At 51.8% G+C, this 15580-nt stretch overlaps 1 protein-coding gene across 1 annotated transcript in view; it reads left to right on the top strand.

The window, feature by feature from the left end:
• Nucleotides 1-15580, top strand: part of ASTN2 (astrotactin 2) — a 360893-nt gene that overhangs the window by 125729 nt on the left and 219584 nt on the right. The window contains exon 6 of the mRNA XM_075439778.1: nucleotides 7326-7472. Within this exon, the coding sequence (XP_075295893.1) occupies nucleotides 7326-7472 (147 nt within the window). The remainder of the gene's footprint in view (nucleotides 1-7325; nucleotides 7473-15580) is intronic.

The following is a 15580-nucleotide window of genomic DNA, read 5'->3' as shown; positions in this document are numbered from 1 at the left end:
TTTTTTTTTGTGGGTTTTGGATGTCTGGCTGTGGAGATGCCAACCCCATTCCCAGAGCCCGGGCAGCAGCTCGGCGCGGTGGCGATGGGGGAGCGGGCAGGGCTGGGTGGGCAGCACGGCGGGGGTCCAGCAGCGATGGGCAGCTCGCCGGGTGCTGGGGCATCTCGCGTCGGGTCCCCAGCCCCCCCCCACTGCAGCCTGGCCTCCCTCACCTCTCCCTCCCGGTCCCCGAAATCAATTCAACCGTCTGCCCAGCTCTTCCCTCGCTGAGCACAGTGCTCCCCGGGCTGTGACTCAACACGAGCTATTTCATAGATAATGATGACTCTTTTTCCTCTTTTCTCCTGTAGGAATAATATTTTCGTTAGACTGTATTGAAAATTGCTTTCCCTCCTCCTTAAAATGAAGCCTTCCACTCAGATTTGCCTTTGTGTTTGTATATTGTAAAATTGGGACTCATTTGGAGTTTAAAACAAAAAAAATCAGGCCTTAATTCCAGGAGAAGTGTTTCCATTGATTTGCGTGGAAGAAAATTCTAGTAGAGGCAATCTCTGCATTCAAATATACAACTGTTTCTTTAATGTGATTTTATCTCAACTGATTCAGCACTGAGAACATGAAAGCAAAACTGACTTCATTGATTTTAATTGTCCGTGCCCAGAAAAATCCAGGAAATGTAGCAGAGCCAGGAGGGCAAATTGGGTTTGCACAGATTCTTCCCCCTTTGCTGTGCTGGGGGAGGTTGAAGACACGAGGCCAGGAGAACCTGCCTGCGGTGATGGAGCTGGAGGTGGTGACGGGGCTGGAGGTGGTGACCCCGGTGGTGATGGAGTTGGTGGGCCAGCAAAGACTGGCATGTCCACCTGCGCCGCCTCCATCTTCTCCGTTTCCCCCCTTCCCTCCGCTGCCTCTTCCTCGCCCAGCCTTCGGGGCTTTTCCTTTCCCTCTGCTTCCTCCCTTCCTCCTCCTCCTCCTCATGACTGAAATTTGCTGGCGGCGTCTCCCTGCGAGCTGCAGGCGCGGTGCTTTAGAGCAAAGGGGGAGCACCACCGGCAGCTGTATAAATAGGACGTAAATACATTTATTCAGTACACGAGGCATTAAAACTCCAGGAGCACGTAAAGAGCCAAGGCTGGAGGAGCGTGAGAGCTCGCCGGGGCGAGCGGTGCCGGCTGCGGCGCTCACCAGAGCTCAGCTGCCGAATCTGTGACCTTGCCAGGGGCTCCGGCAGCCAGGCCGGTGACCGTGCCACCCCCCGGCACCCTCCTCTCCCTGACCCTCGCCGCAGGGCTGCCTTGTCCGCAGCCCCCCGTGCCGTACCAGAGGACGCCTCGGCTGATTGCTAGTGGGTAATTCATAGATGTTAATGGCATTAATCTGATTCAGTGTGCGCTTAACAAGATCAAATCCTCTATAAATCCAGAAGTGTCTGATCTCGCCCTTCTGCTGCACAACGCAGCCGCCCGTCCTCCTCGCTTCCTGCCCTGTCCCTTCTCGTGTGTGCCCTCCCTGCCTGCTTGGAGGTGAGAGGGGTCTCCCCGGGATGGGGGGAGTGAAGCCGGCACTTCAGGGCCGATCCCTGTCCTGCTGGCTCTGGGCATGAGGCTGGGGACAGCCCCGTGCCCAAGCCCTGACCCAGATCCAGACTGTGGGTGTGAGCACCTTCTCTCGGGATTCGTCCGAGGCGGCGATGGAGAAGGTGCACGCTGGAGGAGAGGCTGAGGCCGGGCGTTGTAGAGAGGGTGTGCAGTGAGACTCCTGCTCGTGCTCCCACCCCGCGGCTCAGGTTCATTGCATCGACGTCCATCCGCTGCTGAGAGAGGCGGCTCTGGGGCAGGGGGGTCCAGGAAGGCTTGGTGGGGACCGTGGTGCAGGAGAGCTGTGTCTGGCTGAGAGCAGGATGTCCCATCCCACCCCATCCTGCGTGTCTGGTGTGCTGGAGAAAGAGGGACCATCCTGCCATGGGAGGCCGTGGCGAGGGGCAGGGAGGGCAGATGGGCAGTGCTGGTCCCCGGCGCAGGGGTGCTCCATGGCGAGAGCCGCCTGCCAGCACCGCTGCTCATCTTAATTGGCGTTTGATTTGATTCGACATGATCTCCTACTTGTAAAACACCTTGAGATGTTTCTGTGTGTGAGGGTGTCCTGGAAACGCCGCTGTACCGCATTAATGAGCCTCTGCTGGGACATAAAGAAGGATCATTAGGAGCGCCCAGCTCCTCTGCCGTGCCAGCAGCAGCGGCATGCGCGGGGATGCCGGGGATGCGAGACGGGGTGCGGCGGGCTCGCTGCTCCCCGGGGGTGCCGGAGGAGCCCCTCGCCCCGCGCCGGGCGATTCTGCATGCGGCACGGCACGGCGGCCGGGCGCTGGCGGCTGCGCCGCGCGTTGCTAAGCAGTCCAGGCACTCGCTGTTCTCCCGCTCGGTTTCCCCGTCCCCGTCTTCCTCGGGTGGTAGCAATACATTTTAATATCCGAGTAGCCAGGAAATGTTCTGTATTATGCTATTACCTCCGGGGGGGTGGGGAAGATTGCAAAGCACTTGGCGTTTAACACCCACATATGGCTAACACCATGGGCTGTGTGCTGATAAAGATGGGGTAATTAAAGTTTATTTTTTTTATAGACTAATCTCCCAAGCATGTATTTATGAGCCTGATTTAGAAACATCATATTACCAAGAGCACGGGATATTTGTGTTGTTCGTAAACCCATATGTGTTGTGAACATACCTTTTTTTTTTTTCTTCTCCTTAAATTTAGGCAGCACTGCTAATATGAAAAAGAAATGAGCTCAGAGTTTAGTTGGATTTTTTTCCCCCCGTTGTCCTTTAGGTGGGCAAGGGAAAGTGTACAAGGCAGCGAGTAATTAACTGCACAAGGAAATGATATTTCAAAGGAGACACGGTGCGTTTGGAGGGGCTGTTTGCGGAGTGTTTACACCAGTGGCTTTGCATTTATCTTCATCTTGCAGCAGGTGCAAAATCTTCAGGGGAACGTGGTGCTTTGCAAGCTGTTTCTGAGCTGTCTGCAGAGGGACCCGCATCTTCGCACGGAGACCGGAGCCGGGCTAATTGGCACCGGTGTTAAAGGGGAAAAAATCCTGGGTGGGAAATGTGGTGGTGGCAGGAGCCCCTGTGAGCAGAGTCCTGGCTGCTCCTCTTGTCTTCCAGTCTAATTAAGCTGCCATTAATTGGATCACTAGCAGGAAGCATCTCAGGCATGACTCTGCCCTAAACTGGAGCTGTTTGCCTTTCCTTTCTACTTCTCTCTCCTTTGCTCTTGCAGGTTGGGAAGAGAGGTTATTTCTCCCCATGGGGGAAGAAGTAATTTCTTCTTCATCCTCATCGTGTGTCCTGCCTGCTGCTCTGCCCATTGCTCGGGTGCAGGATCCCTGGGTTTGCCTCCTCTGGGAGCACCCGTGGGCCATCGCTTTCCCCCTAAAACAGCCCTGTTGAGTGCTCGGGCACCTGCTCACTCTGCTGCAACCATCCAAAATGCAACAGAAACATGGTGAATTAGGAGTACAGAGAGGTCCTTCCAGGAATTATTAGGGCAGGGGAATTTGGAGAGTGAGTTTGGTCTCAGCCGCGCCTGGTCGCCACCTTTTTCTTGGGCTTTTTGGATCCCACAAGACACAAACGAAGACTTGCGTTGGGTGCTGGAGCTCTCAGGGCTCCTGAGTCCCATCAGCCATCCATGAAGGTCTTGCATCCCCCTGCAAGCTTTCTCCTCTTGATAAACGATATCGAAACCAGCCTGTCCGGTGGACCTGGGTTTACAAATCTGCACTTTAAACACCTCCCTGGAAGCTGGAAGAGAGATGACAAGGAGAGCAGGGAAAGAGCAGGCTTCTCCCAGGTAGAGACTTGTGATTTCTGCTGCTGCCGCCCAAGTTACAGAGCTGGTTTGGACACCCAGAGAAGGAATGGGTCATTTTGTCTATCTTGTTGAACAGGAGCATCAAGCCTGGTGAGGCTGATGAGCCCATTGAGGTGAGCCCATTGAGGTGAACCCATTGAGGTTGGTGTGGTTAGCAGTGGCTTGCTAAGGTGACTTTTTTTTGTGGTTTTAGAGGCCTGGCATGAAGCTGTTTATCTCCACATGGGTGTTTAACTGCAGCACAGGAGTGCTTCTGCTGGAGCATCCGTGGTCTGAAGAACAGGCGATGGGATAGAGAATGGGAGCCACGTCCCTCTCTTTAAAGAACAAGAGAAGGATCTGCTTTTTCCACAGCCTCCTATCAAACCGGGCAGCAAACTGACCATGAGCAATAAAGAGCTGAGCTGGAAATCCAACTTCTGCTCAAGCAGAAGACCCTTTGTTTTGGTTCAGTTGGTCAAGGCCAGCGTCAGGCAGTTCTAGAGGTCAATAATTAGCTCCGTGATGGAAACGAGCGGGGAGCGGGAGGCAGGGGAGCGGGGAAGGTAGTTATAGGAGACTTGTAGCACATTGTCCCTTTCTGTGGGCAGCGAAGCTCAAACTCACTGAGCTGTAATGGGCTTTTTGCTATTTCAAGCTCCTGTGCTGCTCTCCTTTTAGTCATGGGGAAAGAAGAAGCCACATGGACCGATGGAGGGGGGAGTTCCCAGATCTGAAGTCCTCCAGCTCTTCGTGAAAAGGGGATAATACTCGTCTAACTCATAAGGGATTTGTGATTTAATATTTGCAAAGCGCTTTAAGACCCTGAATTGAAAGGTGATTTATAATGGTAAAATCCAGTGTTCTCTGGTTTATTGTATACTTGGCTGTGTCCAATTATCCTGATGGAGGCTTTTTTCCTTCTTTTTTTTTTCTTTTTTTTTTCCCTCCTCTTTTTTCTTTTTTGCATTCATGTAGTAACTCCAAGCAAACGCAGGGTTTGTGGCAGGCACAGTATGCCCAGCGAGAGGACGAGTTTGCCTCCCAAGGAGGTGCTAACTTATGCTGATGATATGACTAAAGATTGGGAAGAAAAAAAGGGGAATTGCAAGGTGAAGGGGGCAGGAGTTTGGCGATGAAGCTGTGAAGTAGGGGTGGGAAGGCTGTTTAGACGATGCATGCATAAGGAAAGTAAAAGGTGCTTCATAAGTAATCAATCTGTGTACTCCTGTTGGTCGCAAGGATGGGGTATTTTCCGGCAGATCAGCCACTTCTCCTGTCCTGCAGACGCTGGTCGGAGCATCCGCTGTGCCGGCTCCATCCTGCTGCAGGGGATGCTTTGCTGGAGCCTGCTGCCCTGCCTGGAAAATGCAGGTGCTGCCACGGGCTCAGCCCGAGCACAAGATCCCTGCCCTGGCACCAGCATCTCTGACAGCGGCTTCGGTCAAATTATAGCATGTGCAAGTGCTAACTTGCTGGATGTATTTCCAGTTCAATTTTCAAACCGATGCTTTTTTAAATCTTGCTTTGCTGATGAGATGGTGAAGTCTGGGGAGCAAAGTGGGAGAGGCTGGATTGGTTTCCAAAAATAAGTGAGTATCCTCACCTGAATCCTGAGCAGGGACACGGTCAGGTCTGCCAGGAGCTCCGTCATCTCAGCCGCACCGTAGTAGAGTGAGCAGCGGCTGGGGTTAACTGCCGGGCTGTGTGCTCTCCTTGGCATTGCCGTGCTCCCCAAGTGGGTTGTAATTGTTGTCCCAAGTGCCAGACAAGGGAACCGGCTGCTCCGTGAGGCGTCCGTTGTTAGCTTCGAGCAATAAAAACAGTGGACCAGGCTGCCCAGGAGAGTGGTGGAGTCCCCATCCCTGGAGGGGTTCAAAAAATGTGTAGATGTGGCACTTGGGGACATGGGTTAGCAGTCATGGTGGTGCTGACAATTGAACTTGATGATCTTAGAGGTCTTTTCCAACCTTAATGGCTCTGTGATTCTGTGAAAGCGGAGCATGGGTGCAAGGTGTTGGACTCTGTGGCCGTGGGGGATGCGGTGCAGTCGGAGCAGCGGTGGGGCAGCCCTCCACTCCAGGGGGACTGGGCAGGCAGGCACCAGTGGTGCCCCAAGCTGTGGTGTCCAGGGCTGCTCCCTTCTCGGGCAGTGGGGACTTGCTGAGGGGGTAGTGGTGGCCTGAGGACAGTTTCTCCTGGTGATCTCCATCAGTGGAGTGTGTCTCGGCTGGGCACATGGGTTTGCTGGCGTGCACTGAACTAGAGCATTGTTCTCTTCTGGGGCAGCCACGTCTCTCCCGATGACTCTATTAGCCCAATTCACAGCCTACCCTCTGGAGTCTGGGGGTTGCTCTGTCCCACCCCACTGTAGTTGACAGTGATGCTGTCATCTTAACACCACGTTGCTCCATGAGGGTTTCCCGGTGGGTTTCTAGCTGCTGCTGGCTTCTCTAGATCAGCAGATGTTCGAGCTCCTCGTTGACTTGTTGGCTTTTACCTAATACTTCAAAAAAATCAAGATAAAATAGAAGCCACGAACCAAGCCTGGCCAAGTGTGTGGGTCTGAGCAGAGCCATGGGGCGATGGGATCCCCCCAGCCTCACGGGATTGTTCCTCAGTGCAGGCATCCCTTAGCCCTGCTGCCAGCCACGTGGCCTTCGAGATGCGAGGTGGTAATCGGAGAGTGACCCCCGTGCCGTGCGGGGACCGGGCGGGCTGCGTGCCTGCGTCGGTGGCTGGCTTTCACGTGTCAGAAAATACAGAGCTGCTTCGTGGGAGATGCCGTGAGCTTCTGCACCTGACAAAATAAAACTTGTTTTGTAATAACTCCTGCCTGTCAAAAGCGGCTGGCTCTGTAGGTCGCTTTGTTGTTCTGTGTAGTCCCCCTGTGATGACTGAATATTTATATATATTTGTGTAAATAATTAACAGGCATTTGTGCTACAGAACATCTACAGGTGTAGATTTCTCCTGGTGTTAAGGGAAAGCAAATGATGCCACGGTCCAGGCAGCCCTCAGATTTGGCTTGATTATTTTTTTGTGACTTGACTAGGTTTGCCAAATAAACCAAGGCTGATGAAAAGTGACGGCGGCTTCGCTGGGGGAGCCTGGCAGGGGTGGTGAACGACTCCGGGGATGACGGGTTCCCAGGGAGAGGGTCTGTACAGGGCTCTAAGCAGGTTTTCTCCCTCCTCTAGGAAATTATAGTCCCCAGGACGGATGTAACTCAGTGAGTGAAACAACACAAATGTTAAAAACCCAGCCAGACACGGCGTGAGGGGAATGATGGGGTTTGCAGGCCTCAGGAGCTCTTCCATTGCTACTAAGATGACGTCTTTCTGTTCAATGCCTGCCCTTCCTAGGGCTGGGGCTCTCCTGCACCCACGCAGGGAAGCGGGGAGGCCAAGCAAGCCTCTGGTACCGCTTTGGTTTTTGGCCACCCACCCACCGCTCTCTCTGCCTTCCAGGTTCGATGAAGAGCCCCGTCAACAAGACGGCGCTGACCCTGATTGCCGTCAGCTCCTGCGTCCTGGCCGTGGTGTGCGGCTCCCAGCTCTCCTGCCCGCTGACCGTCAAGGTGACGCTTCACGTACCTGAGCACTTCATCGCGGACGGTAAGACCCTCCGGGGACTCGGACCCTGCTGTCCCACTGGGTGAGCTAGGGACATGGGGGTCCCTTTCTTTGGGAATTGCCCTGGCTGCGTTGGGCTGCAGGGATCCCCCTTCCCAGAGGAGCAGAGCACATCTGAGACCAAAATCTTCTCAGTCGCGTCTTTTTTGCTGATTGTTAATACTAATCGTGTCTGACGGATCTTCCTGCTTTCCTCTGAACTCGCTGCCGAGCCCCGGGAGCCTGCACAGACAGACGTCCTCCTGTCCTGCAGCAGCAAAGCTGCTCATCCCAGCCCCTTGCAGCAGTGCAGAGGGAAATCACTACGATTTGAGCAAAGCCAGAGATGCTTTGAAAAATTAGACGAGGGCTGCTGTCACTGTTTATTGCTTTCTCCAACTGGGCCCCTCGCGTTTGTTGTGTTTCACTGACCTTTTCTTTATAATGTGCAGTGAGTGTTGAGTGCAAGTTTTTGGTAACACGAGGGCAAATTTCATTTTCTTCCAGCAGACGGGACCCATTACTCAGTCGGTTCCAATTCCTCAGCTCCTGCGCTTGTCTCGCTGCCTGGGGCGTGTGGAGGGGGGCACTTCTCTGCCAGGAACATGCTGCACGGAGCCGGTGTGTTGCTGGGGTGTCCCGGCACACCCAGCTCCTGTGGAGCCCCCCACTTTGGGGGCTGGGATGGAGGGCAGCTCTTGGGGGGGATTAATATTTTGGGGCGAGGTAGATGGATAAGGAGGTGCAGTGGCACGGCAGTGACAGGGGGTGATGGAGAGGGGCTTAAACCATCACCCCGTGGTGGGGAGGGACTCAGCAGTTTGTTTGAAGCAGGATTCAGCACTGGTAAGAGTGGTTTGTTCTTGGCCTTGATGTGCATTCATGGGACATGACCTGCACTGCAACAGCGACAGAAAGTGTGCTCTCCCCAGCCCCACCACTGGCCCTCGCTGCCTCGTTAACCCCACTTCTGTGTCTGCACCTAACGATGCTTATGGGATGGGTGCTGGCTGCAGCAAGTTGATGCCCCCATGCTGGCATGCGAGGCTGCCTCTGCTCTGATCCCTGAGGATGCTTCTGGAGCTGCTGACTCTGGAAATTGCAACCTTATCTTCGGGTACGTGGGCTATCCCGGCACTCAAAGCTTGGTCCTTGAAGAGCGGAGGGGGAGAGCTTCTACTCTGTGGTCTCAGACTGAAGGAACTGAACATCAGTGGAGACATGAAGAAGGCATAACTCGAAACGAGGGACTTGTCTACGCCTTGACCTGTTTGGAAAAGCCTATAAGGATCGTCCAGGCTGCACATAAATATTCTGAAGTCTTCACAGATTATTATTTCGAGATATTTTTTTTGAGAAGGGCAACGAAGCTGATGACTGATCTGGAGCACAAGTCTTATGAGGAGTGGCTGAGGTAACTGGGGTTGTTTAGCCTGGAGAAGAGGAGGCTGAGTGGATGCCTTATTGCTCTCCACAGCTACCTGAAAGGAGGTTGTAGTGAGGTGGGTGTTTGTGTCTTCTCCCAAGCAATTAGGGATAGGACAAGAGGAAATGGCCTCAAGTTGCATCAGGGGAGGTTTAGGTTGGATATGAGGAAAATTTTCTTGACTGCAGGAGTGGTCAGGCATTGGACCAGGCTGCCCAGGAAGTGGTGGAGTCCCCATTCCTGGACATGTTCAAAAAATGTGTAGATGTGGCACTTGGGGACGTGGTTTATCAGGCATGATGATGTGGGGACGAATGGTTGGATTTGGTGATCTTACAGGTCTTTTCCAACCTTAATGATCCTATAATTCTGTGGTTCTGTGAGTGGCTGAAGAACAGAAACTCCTTTTGTGCTTGGGAAATGAGGTTTTTCCAGTGTTAACTCGTGTCCCTTTGAGATGGGCACTGGCCAGTTCATGACTCGGGCTGGGAGTTCACAGCTGGTTTTGGTACTTGCTGAAGGTCACCCAGGAAGGCAGTGGTAGAGACAGGACCTCAGAATCCTGCTCCCAGCCTGCGATTCTGGCCCAGGGAAGACAGCATGTCCTCGAAAAAGAAAATAAACCAAAATGCAATGTGACTCTGTAGAATGAAATTGGAAAGCTGAGCCTGTGCTTGTCACTGGGAAGAGGGTGGCAATGCAAATTATGCAAATACGGAGAACACTCGAATGGAAATGGCAATGAAATACCAATAAAACAGATTAATATCCTTGAAACTGGGGGAAATGGGATGATCTCCAGTCCCAACTTAATGACTTTTCTAAAGAGAAAGTGGCAAGAGGACTGGAAAAAACGGTTTGGAGAAGAATTAAAATGAGCTTTGTAATGAAACTGTAAAATATAATTACAAACTGCGAAAACTTTTTTAATATTTTTTATGAGAAACAGTCAAATTCTGCACATAGAAGCAGCCAAGACATTTTGCAGTGGCGATCAGTTTTACTGAACTCTCATCATTTTATGCGATGGCAGAGTCCCTTGCCTGGGAAGAGAAAAGCTCTTAAAGTTGTCCCGTCTTTTTGAATAATAACAAATCCCACAGCAGCACCCAGCTGGCAGAAGAATATTGTAAAACATTTAAAGACATCAGAGGACTGAGACGGGTTGGGAAATTTTAATGATACCCTGGAACATGTGGCTGGCAGAGTTTGCAGAGGCTTGGCGCCCGGAGTCTGACACCGATGGAAGACAGGGCGCTTGCTCCTCCCTGGCTATCTCCTGGGTGGCTTTAAACCTGCTTTTTGCTGGGGTGCAAAAGGGGTTGGCGTGGGCATCGCCACGTGAGCGAAGCCACGGCAGAGCTGGTGTCTTTGGCCCGGCCTGGGCTGGGAGCTTTGATCAGCCTGAAACCAAGCTCTCAGGTGGTGCACGCCGTGTCCCGTGAACGCTGCCATGCACGGGAGCAGTCTGGTTCCTGGAGCTGTTCTCTCTTGTATTTTGCATGGTGGTAAGGCGGGGATGGGGCGTTCACTGGAGATGTTCCCATGTGAGAGAAGGGTGCCCTCTTTTTCCTGTTTGAAATGCAATATTTCAATAGATGCCAGGAGCCAAGGAAAAGCTGAAAGCGGAGCAGCTACCAACACCTCTGTGGGAAAAGCCAAACAAAGACAGAGGCTGAAAGAAATCCCTCTCCTAGCAGATGAAAACTCGTCTTTGAAGGAAAGTTTAAATAGACGCCAGCCAGCTCCAGCGTGCCAGGAGCCAAAGCCAAGTTGGGAAGAGGAGGAGGGGGGGAAAAAGCCTCACCAAATGTCTCCAGCCTTGGAGCAAAGCAGCTTTCCCCTCTGCAGCAAGTGATGGCATTGGAGAAGGAAGCTCCCGAGCCCACTGGAGTAGCAGGATGGGAATGGGGAGGGGAAGGACTGGGACTAGAAGCCAGCTGGCAGCAAAGACTGGGAGAATATATTCCAGGCAGCAGTTTTAATAACCAGCCTGTCTCCATCGTACTTATTTCTCACTCTGGATTCGTTTTCTTCCTTTTGTTCATTTGATGGAGTTCCCCCCCTGCTGCTCTCCCCTCTGAGAAATCACTGCCTGGTTTGTACAGCTGCTCTGCCTGTGTTTCATGGGGCGGCCAAACCCAGAAACGCCTGGCAGAAGCTGCCGTGCTCCTTGCTGCCGTGGCTGGCAGGGACAGGCTGGGGCCTCCTGCCTCTGGGAAACAGGTCAGTGCCTCAAAGTCTTCTCTTTCCTTCTCTAAATCTTCACCTCTGCGACGGCAGCAGCATCCTCTCCTCCCTTCTGTCGCTGCTTCCCTCCAGGGCATCGTGTTGAGCTCGGGGCAGCCTCTGCCCGTGCTGAGCAGAAGGCATCGTTCTGATTTTGGAGATGGCTGGGATTTATAGAAAGACTCGTGGTGGCTTTTATGAGGATATGGAAATGCAAAGCATTATTTAGAGGACCCTTTACCAGTGTCAAAGGGAGGAAGAAAGGAAAGAGAACCCCTCCATCTGAGCAGTAAAACCCCTTATGAATACGTGAGGCACTCAGCTCTGTACATTCAATAGTTGGATTTTTTTTTTTTCTTTCTTGTAAGTAATCACTCAAAAAATAGAGATACAGCAATGGGAGCAGCTTGCAGGGAAGGCAGGGCTGGAGAAAGATACCCTGGAGGACTCAGCCTGGAGTACGTCCTTGCTGCACAGCAGTTTGAAATATAGCATCAATTAAAGCTTCCCATTTTTACAGCCTGCGAAGAGGTTATATATGGTGTGGGTGGATGTTTGTATCTGGGTACTTCAGTGGGAGAGGCAGGTGAGATCCTCCAGTGTGTACAGAAGGAAGCAAGAGCTGCATTTAGGGAAGGGCTTGTAGGGCTTTGTTTTTTAAGTGGAGAAGTAGTAAAGGGCATAAAGCAGGTTTCTGTCACTTCAAAGACATCCCAGGGCATTCGCAACCTCCTCCCCTCCTCGCCTGAGACGCGTGCAGAGGAGATGTGGTAACCCCTCGGTCTGAAACCTGGCTGAGCGGTGGGCTGGCTGGTTGATGGAGGTCGGGAGCAGAGGCTCAGTGTGCCCCGGTGCTGTCCTTGCAGTGGGCTCTGCTCCGAGCTGCCCATGTCTCTGCTTCAGCAAATGTGGATGAATGCCTCCAAGATGAACATTGACCTGAAAGCAGTGGGGAGATGAAAGCAAACCCAACCCCACCCCGTGCAAAGCCAGGGGACCGGGGGGAGGTGGAGTTGCCACTCGAGACCATGGTTTGGGTTTGAATCATAGAACAGAATCACAGAATCATTAAGGTTGGAAAAGACCTCTAAGATCATCAAGTCCAACCATCAGCCCAACACCACCATGCCTGCTCTGGGTGTCTGAGAAGACAGCAGACTTGGAGGAAGCTCTTTTTGCCTTCTTTTATTTCTTCTTTTAAGCTTCGTGCATCTGCCTGTCTGAACGATGATGTTCTGTGATTCACGCAGCTGATCAGTAATTGTTTCATCTGAAGATTATTTCCTACCTTGCGCCCATCACTGTTTCCTCCAAGATGCTAGTGGAATTGGTTGCTGCTATTAGCAGTTAGTGTTAATTTTCCCCGAAGATTGCTGGAGCTCTGCAGACTGCAATTGTTGGACTCGCAACAACTTCTCATTTTGGTTTTAATTAAATGTGTTGCTTTAAATTGTTTGCTTTTGACATCTCCTGCTCAATCTTCTGCAGCCCTCAGAGGTGACCAGGCATTAGTTTGTGTCCTCAGGCGCTCACTTGTTTTAGTGCTCTGCACGTGCTGCGCATGCGGTCGCAGGGAAATGAGCAGCAGGAGGTGGGGGACCAGCTGCCTCCCCCTTCCATTTTACAGCCGGGAGAAGCTGGAGATGCTCATTGATTTGCATGGGAAGCACCCCAGGTTTATACCAGAAAGGTGGAGAAAGGGATCTGATCTCAAAGGGAGCTCTCTGAGCTTCCAGAGGGATGCTGCCACAGGGGTCCCCTGTGTTCTCCACCTGGTCCCAGACCCACCAGTCCCATCTGAAATCAGTAGAGGGAGTTTGCTGGCTTGAAATCAGATTCTGCTTGTGCTGTCTTCTCGTCCCGGAGTCGTTCTGCTGCAGAGGTGCCTGTTTTGCTGTTTGGAGACCTGGGTCAGGGGCTCGGCAGAAGCAATACTTTCCTGTTGCAGACTCGGTGCCAGGTCTGGCTGCCCCGGACCCCGCGTATATATGATAAAGTGGTCGTGTCTGGGGGCAGCTTTGCCGATTGCATGTCATTCCATCAGCTCTTAATCACCGGGTCATCTCCGTGTCTGCATTACAGCTCACTCCTGTTCCAGCGCCTGTTTGGCTGGCAAGAAAATGTGAGCAAATGACTGCAGCGTTACCAGACATGAACTCTAAATATTAACATCAATTTATAAACTGTATCAGCATGGATCAAAGGGATTCCAGGACGGTTTTACGGCGCAAACGCTCTTTGCATGAAGAACTAATAAGATTCTGGAGGCTGAAGTACATCATGTTTTTATCGTGCCTTTGACAGGCTTGTGATCCTGTGCTCGGCTCTTCCCCATGCTGGCCTGTCTCCCCTGGCCACGTGCCTGCCACAAGCGTGCTGAGCTGCTGGGATAGCTCGGTTTGCAAGGCAAGGAAAATGCCTCTTCCGTTCACCTTTGCAGGATTTGTCAGAGCAAAGCCGGGGGAAATGGCGTTGGTATTGAATGGTGTCAACAGAGCCCAGTTCAGAGCTGGGCGTTGCTTCATCGTGAGAGAGGCAGGATGCACCCACCACTGGGGAGGTGACGTCTCCCAGTGCCTGCGGAGCTTCTGCCAATGCCGTCGACCCCCTGATTTGGGAGGGACGGTAAGGGAAGTGTGCAGTAAGGCACAGTGTCTTTGACCAGCTAAGCTGCTCCCTTCCTAGATAGAGAGATGCAGACGCTGATTTCTGCATCTGCAGGATGAGACCCTGCCTGCTTGCAGCGTGGTGGTGGGTCGGTCACGGGAAGCTGGCTTAGGCCATGCTTGCTTTCAAACAAGAATTCATGGGATACCTGCAGCAGCTATGATGCAGCAATGCAGCGAGGATATTCAGAGGCTTCACAGCTAGGAACGTGCTACTTGACTTTATCATTCTCCCAACAAGTATCATTGCTGATGTGCAATCTCTCAGTGAGTGGGTGGTAGCTCGCCTCGGTGCCGTGGCGCATTATCTTTGCACGTGCTGCCTCTTGATTCTGTTTTCTACCATCCCGGGAGGACGTTTAGTCTTGGTGCTGGCTGAAAAATCTCCATTCGCACACACTTTACGTTTTTTACAGCTTATCTTTACTCATCCGTCGTACGCTTCATGGTGTGATTAGATTTAGGCTGGATTTCCCCAAACCCTTGTCCAATATCTAGAGAGCATCACAGAGAAAGAGCCCCAGGCTGGAGCGTGGGAGTTGGGAGATACGGAGCATTAAGGAGAAGCTTTTCTTTAGGAGTCTAATTTCCATCTCACCGGTTGCTGGCCCGAGTGCCTACTGGGGATGGAGATGTGCTGTTACCAACGCCTGTGCAATTATATTGCCTAATAACGCCATGGGAGAGATTGTGGCTGCGTGAGCTTGACCACAAGGCAGGGGTGGGAAGTTGCCATCTCATGTGGGTTTGGGAAAAGTTGGCCATGTCATCACCTGCTTTATAAAGTTAAATCTGTACATTGCCTGTCAGAAGTTCATCCCTGGCGAAATCAGAACTGACTGCCAAGAAAACCCGAAGAAAGAGTCTGTCAGAATTATCAAGAAAGTGCAATTTAACAATTAAAATGTAACCCTGCTCCTCCCACAAGAAAGATGCTTCTAGTCTGAGCTGTAATTACATACAGATTTGTATCGCTAATTTGCTTCTGCTTTGCCAGGGTGAGAAAGCTCTGGCAGGATTGACAGCGTTTCGAAGGGACGGGGGTCTCTGGGTTTGGTCGTCAGCGGGTTGGGGAGCGCTGGCGTGAGCAGCCCACGGCTGTGCGAGTAGATCGTGTGCTGAAGATACATCCTGGAGGCAAGCCCTGCGTGCGATACGAACTGCATGCACTTTGGCTGACGGAAGAGTAAATGAAGAGCGTGTCTACAGGCTTTGTTTTTTTTTCAAAACTCACTATCATAACTTTATGGTAAGGTGTTTCATCTTGTTCGAGAGAGAAACCACTTGAAAACCAAGATGAAGTGGACACTGTGGATTTGAAGCTAGTGTGATACTGTCCCCGTGTTAGTCTGTGGGTGCGATCAAGCCCGGTTGCTTGCTGCCGTCAGTCCGTGTGTGTCCTGGACATCCAATGGCTGGTTGGCTCTTCTGCATTTCCTTAAAGAAATTTAAGAAGCAGAAGTTTTCATTCGCTGGGACCAGGACAGGAGAGCAAGAGCTGATCAATGTGAAGAGCAGATAGAGGAGGAGTTGTCTCTTGGGGAAATGTTATTTCAAGTTTAACAAGGAAAAAAAAAAGGTCTATAAAGAAATCAAATAGGGTTGTTCTTTGTGCCTATAGAATGCAGCAAGAGGGATAATCCTTCCTCTAATGTTTAAAAAAAATTCTGTAAAAGGATTATAATTGTGCGATAGTATAGGGATGGATACATTAATAACAACCTGTACTATGACCTCCTGTGGCCTTCCAACACAAAATAACTAATTTTAGATGAAAGGGAGTTTCGTTG

The sequence above is a fragment of the Opisthocomus hoazin genome, chromosome 19, assembly GCF_030867145.1.
Source record: "Opisthocomus hoazin isolate bOpiHoa1 chromosome 19, bOpiHoa1.hap1, whole genome shotgun sequence".
In the NCBI taxonomy this organism is placed as follows: Eukaryota; Metazoa; Chordata; class Aves; order Opisthocomiformes; family Opisthocomidae; genus Opisthocomus; species Opisthocomus hoazin.
Note: the sequence above shows the minus strand (reverse complement) of the source record. Positions and strands in the feature narration are given on the sequence as shown.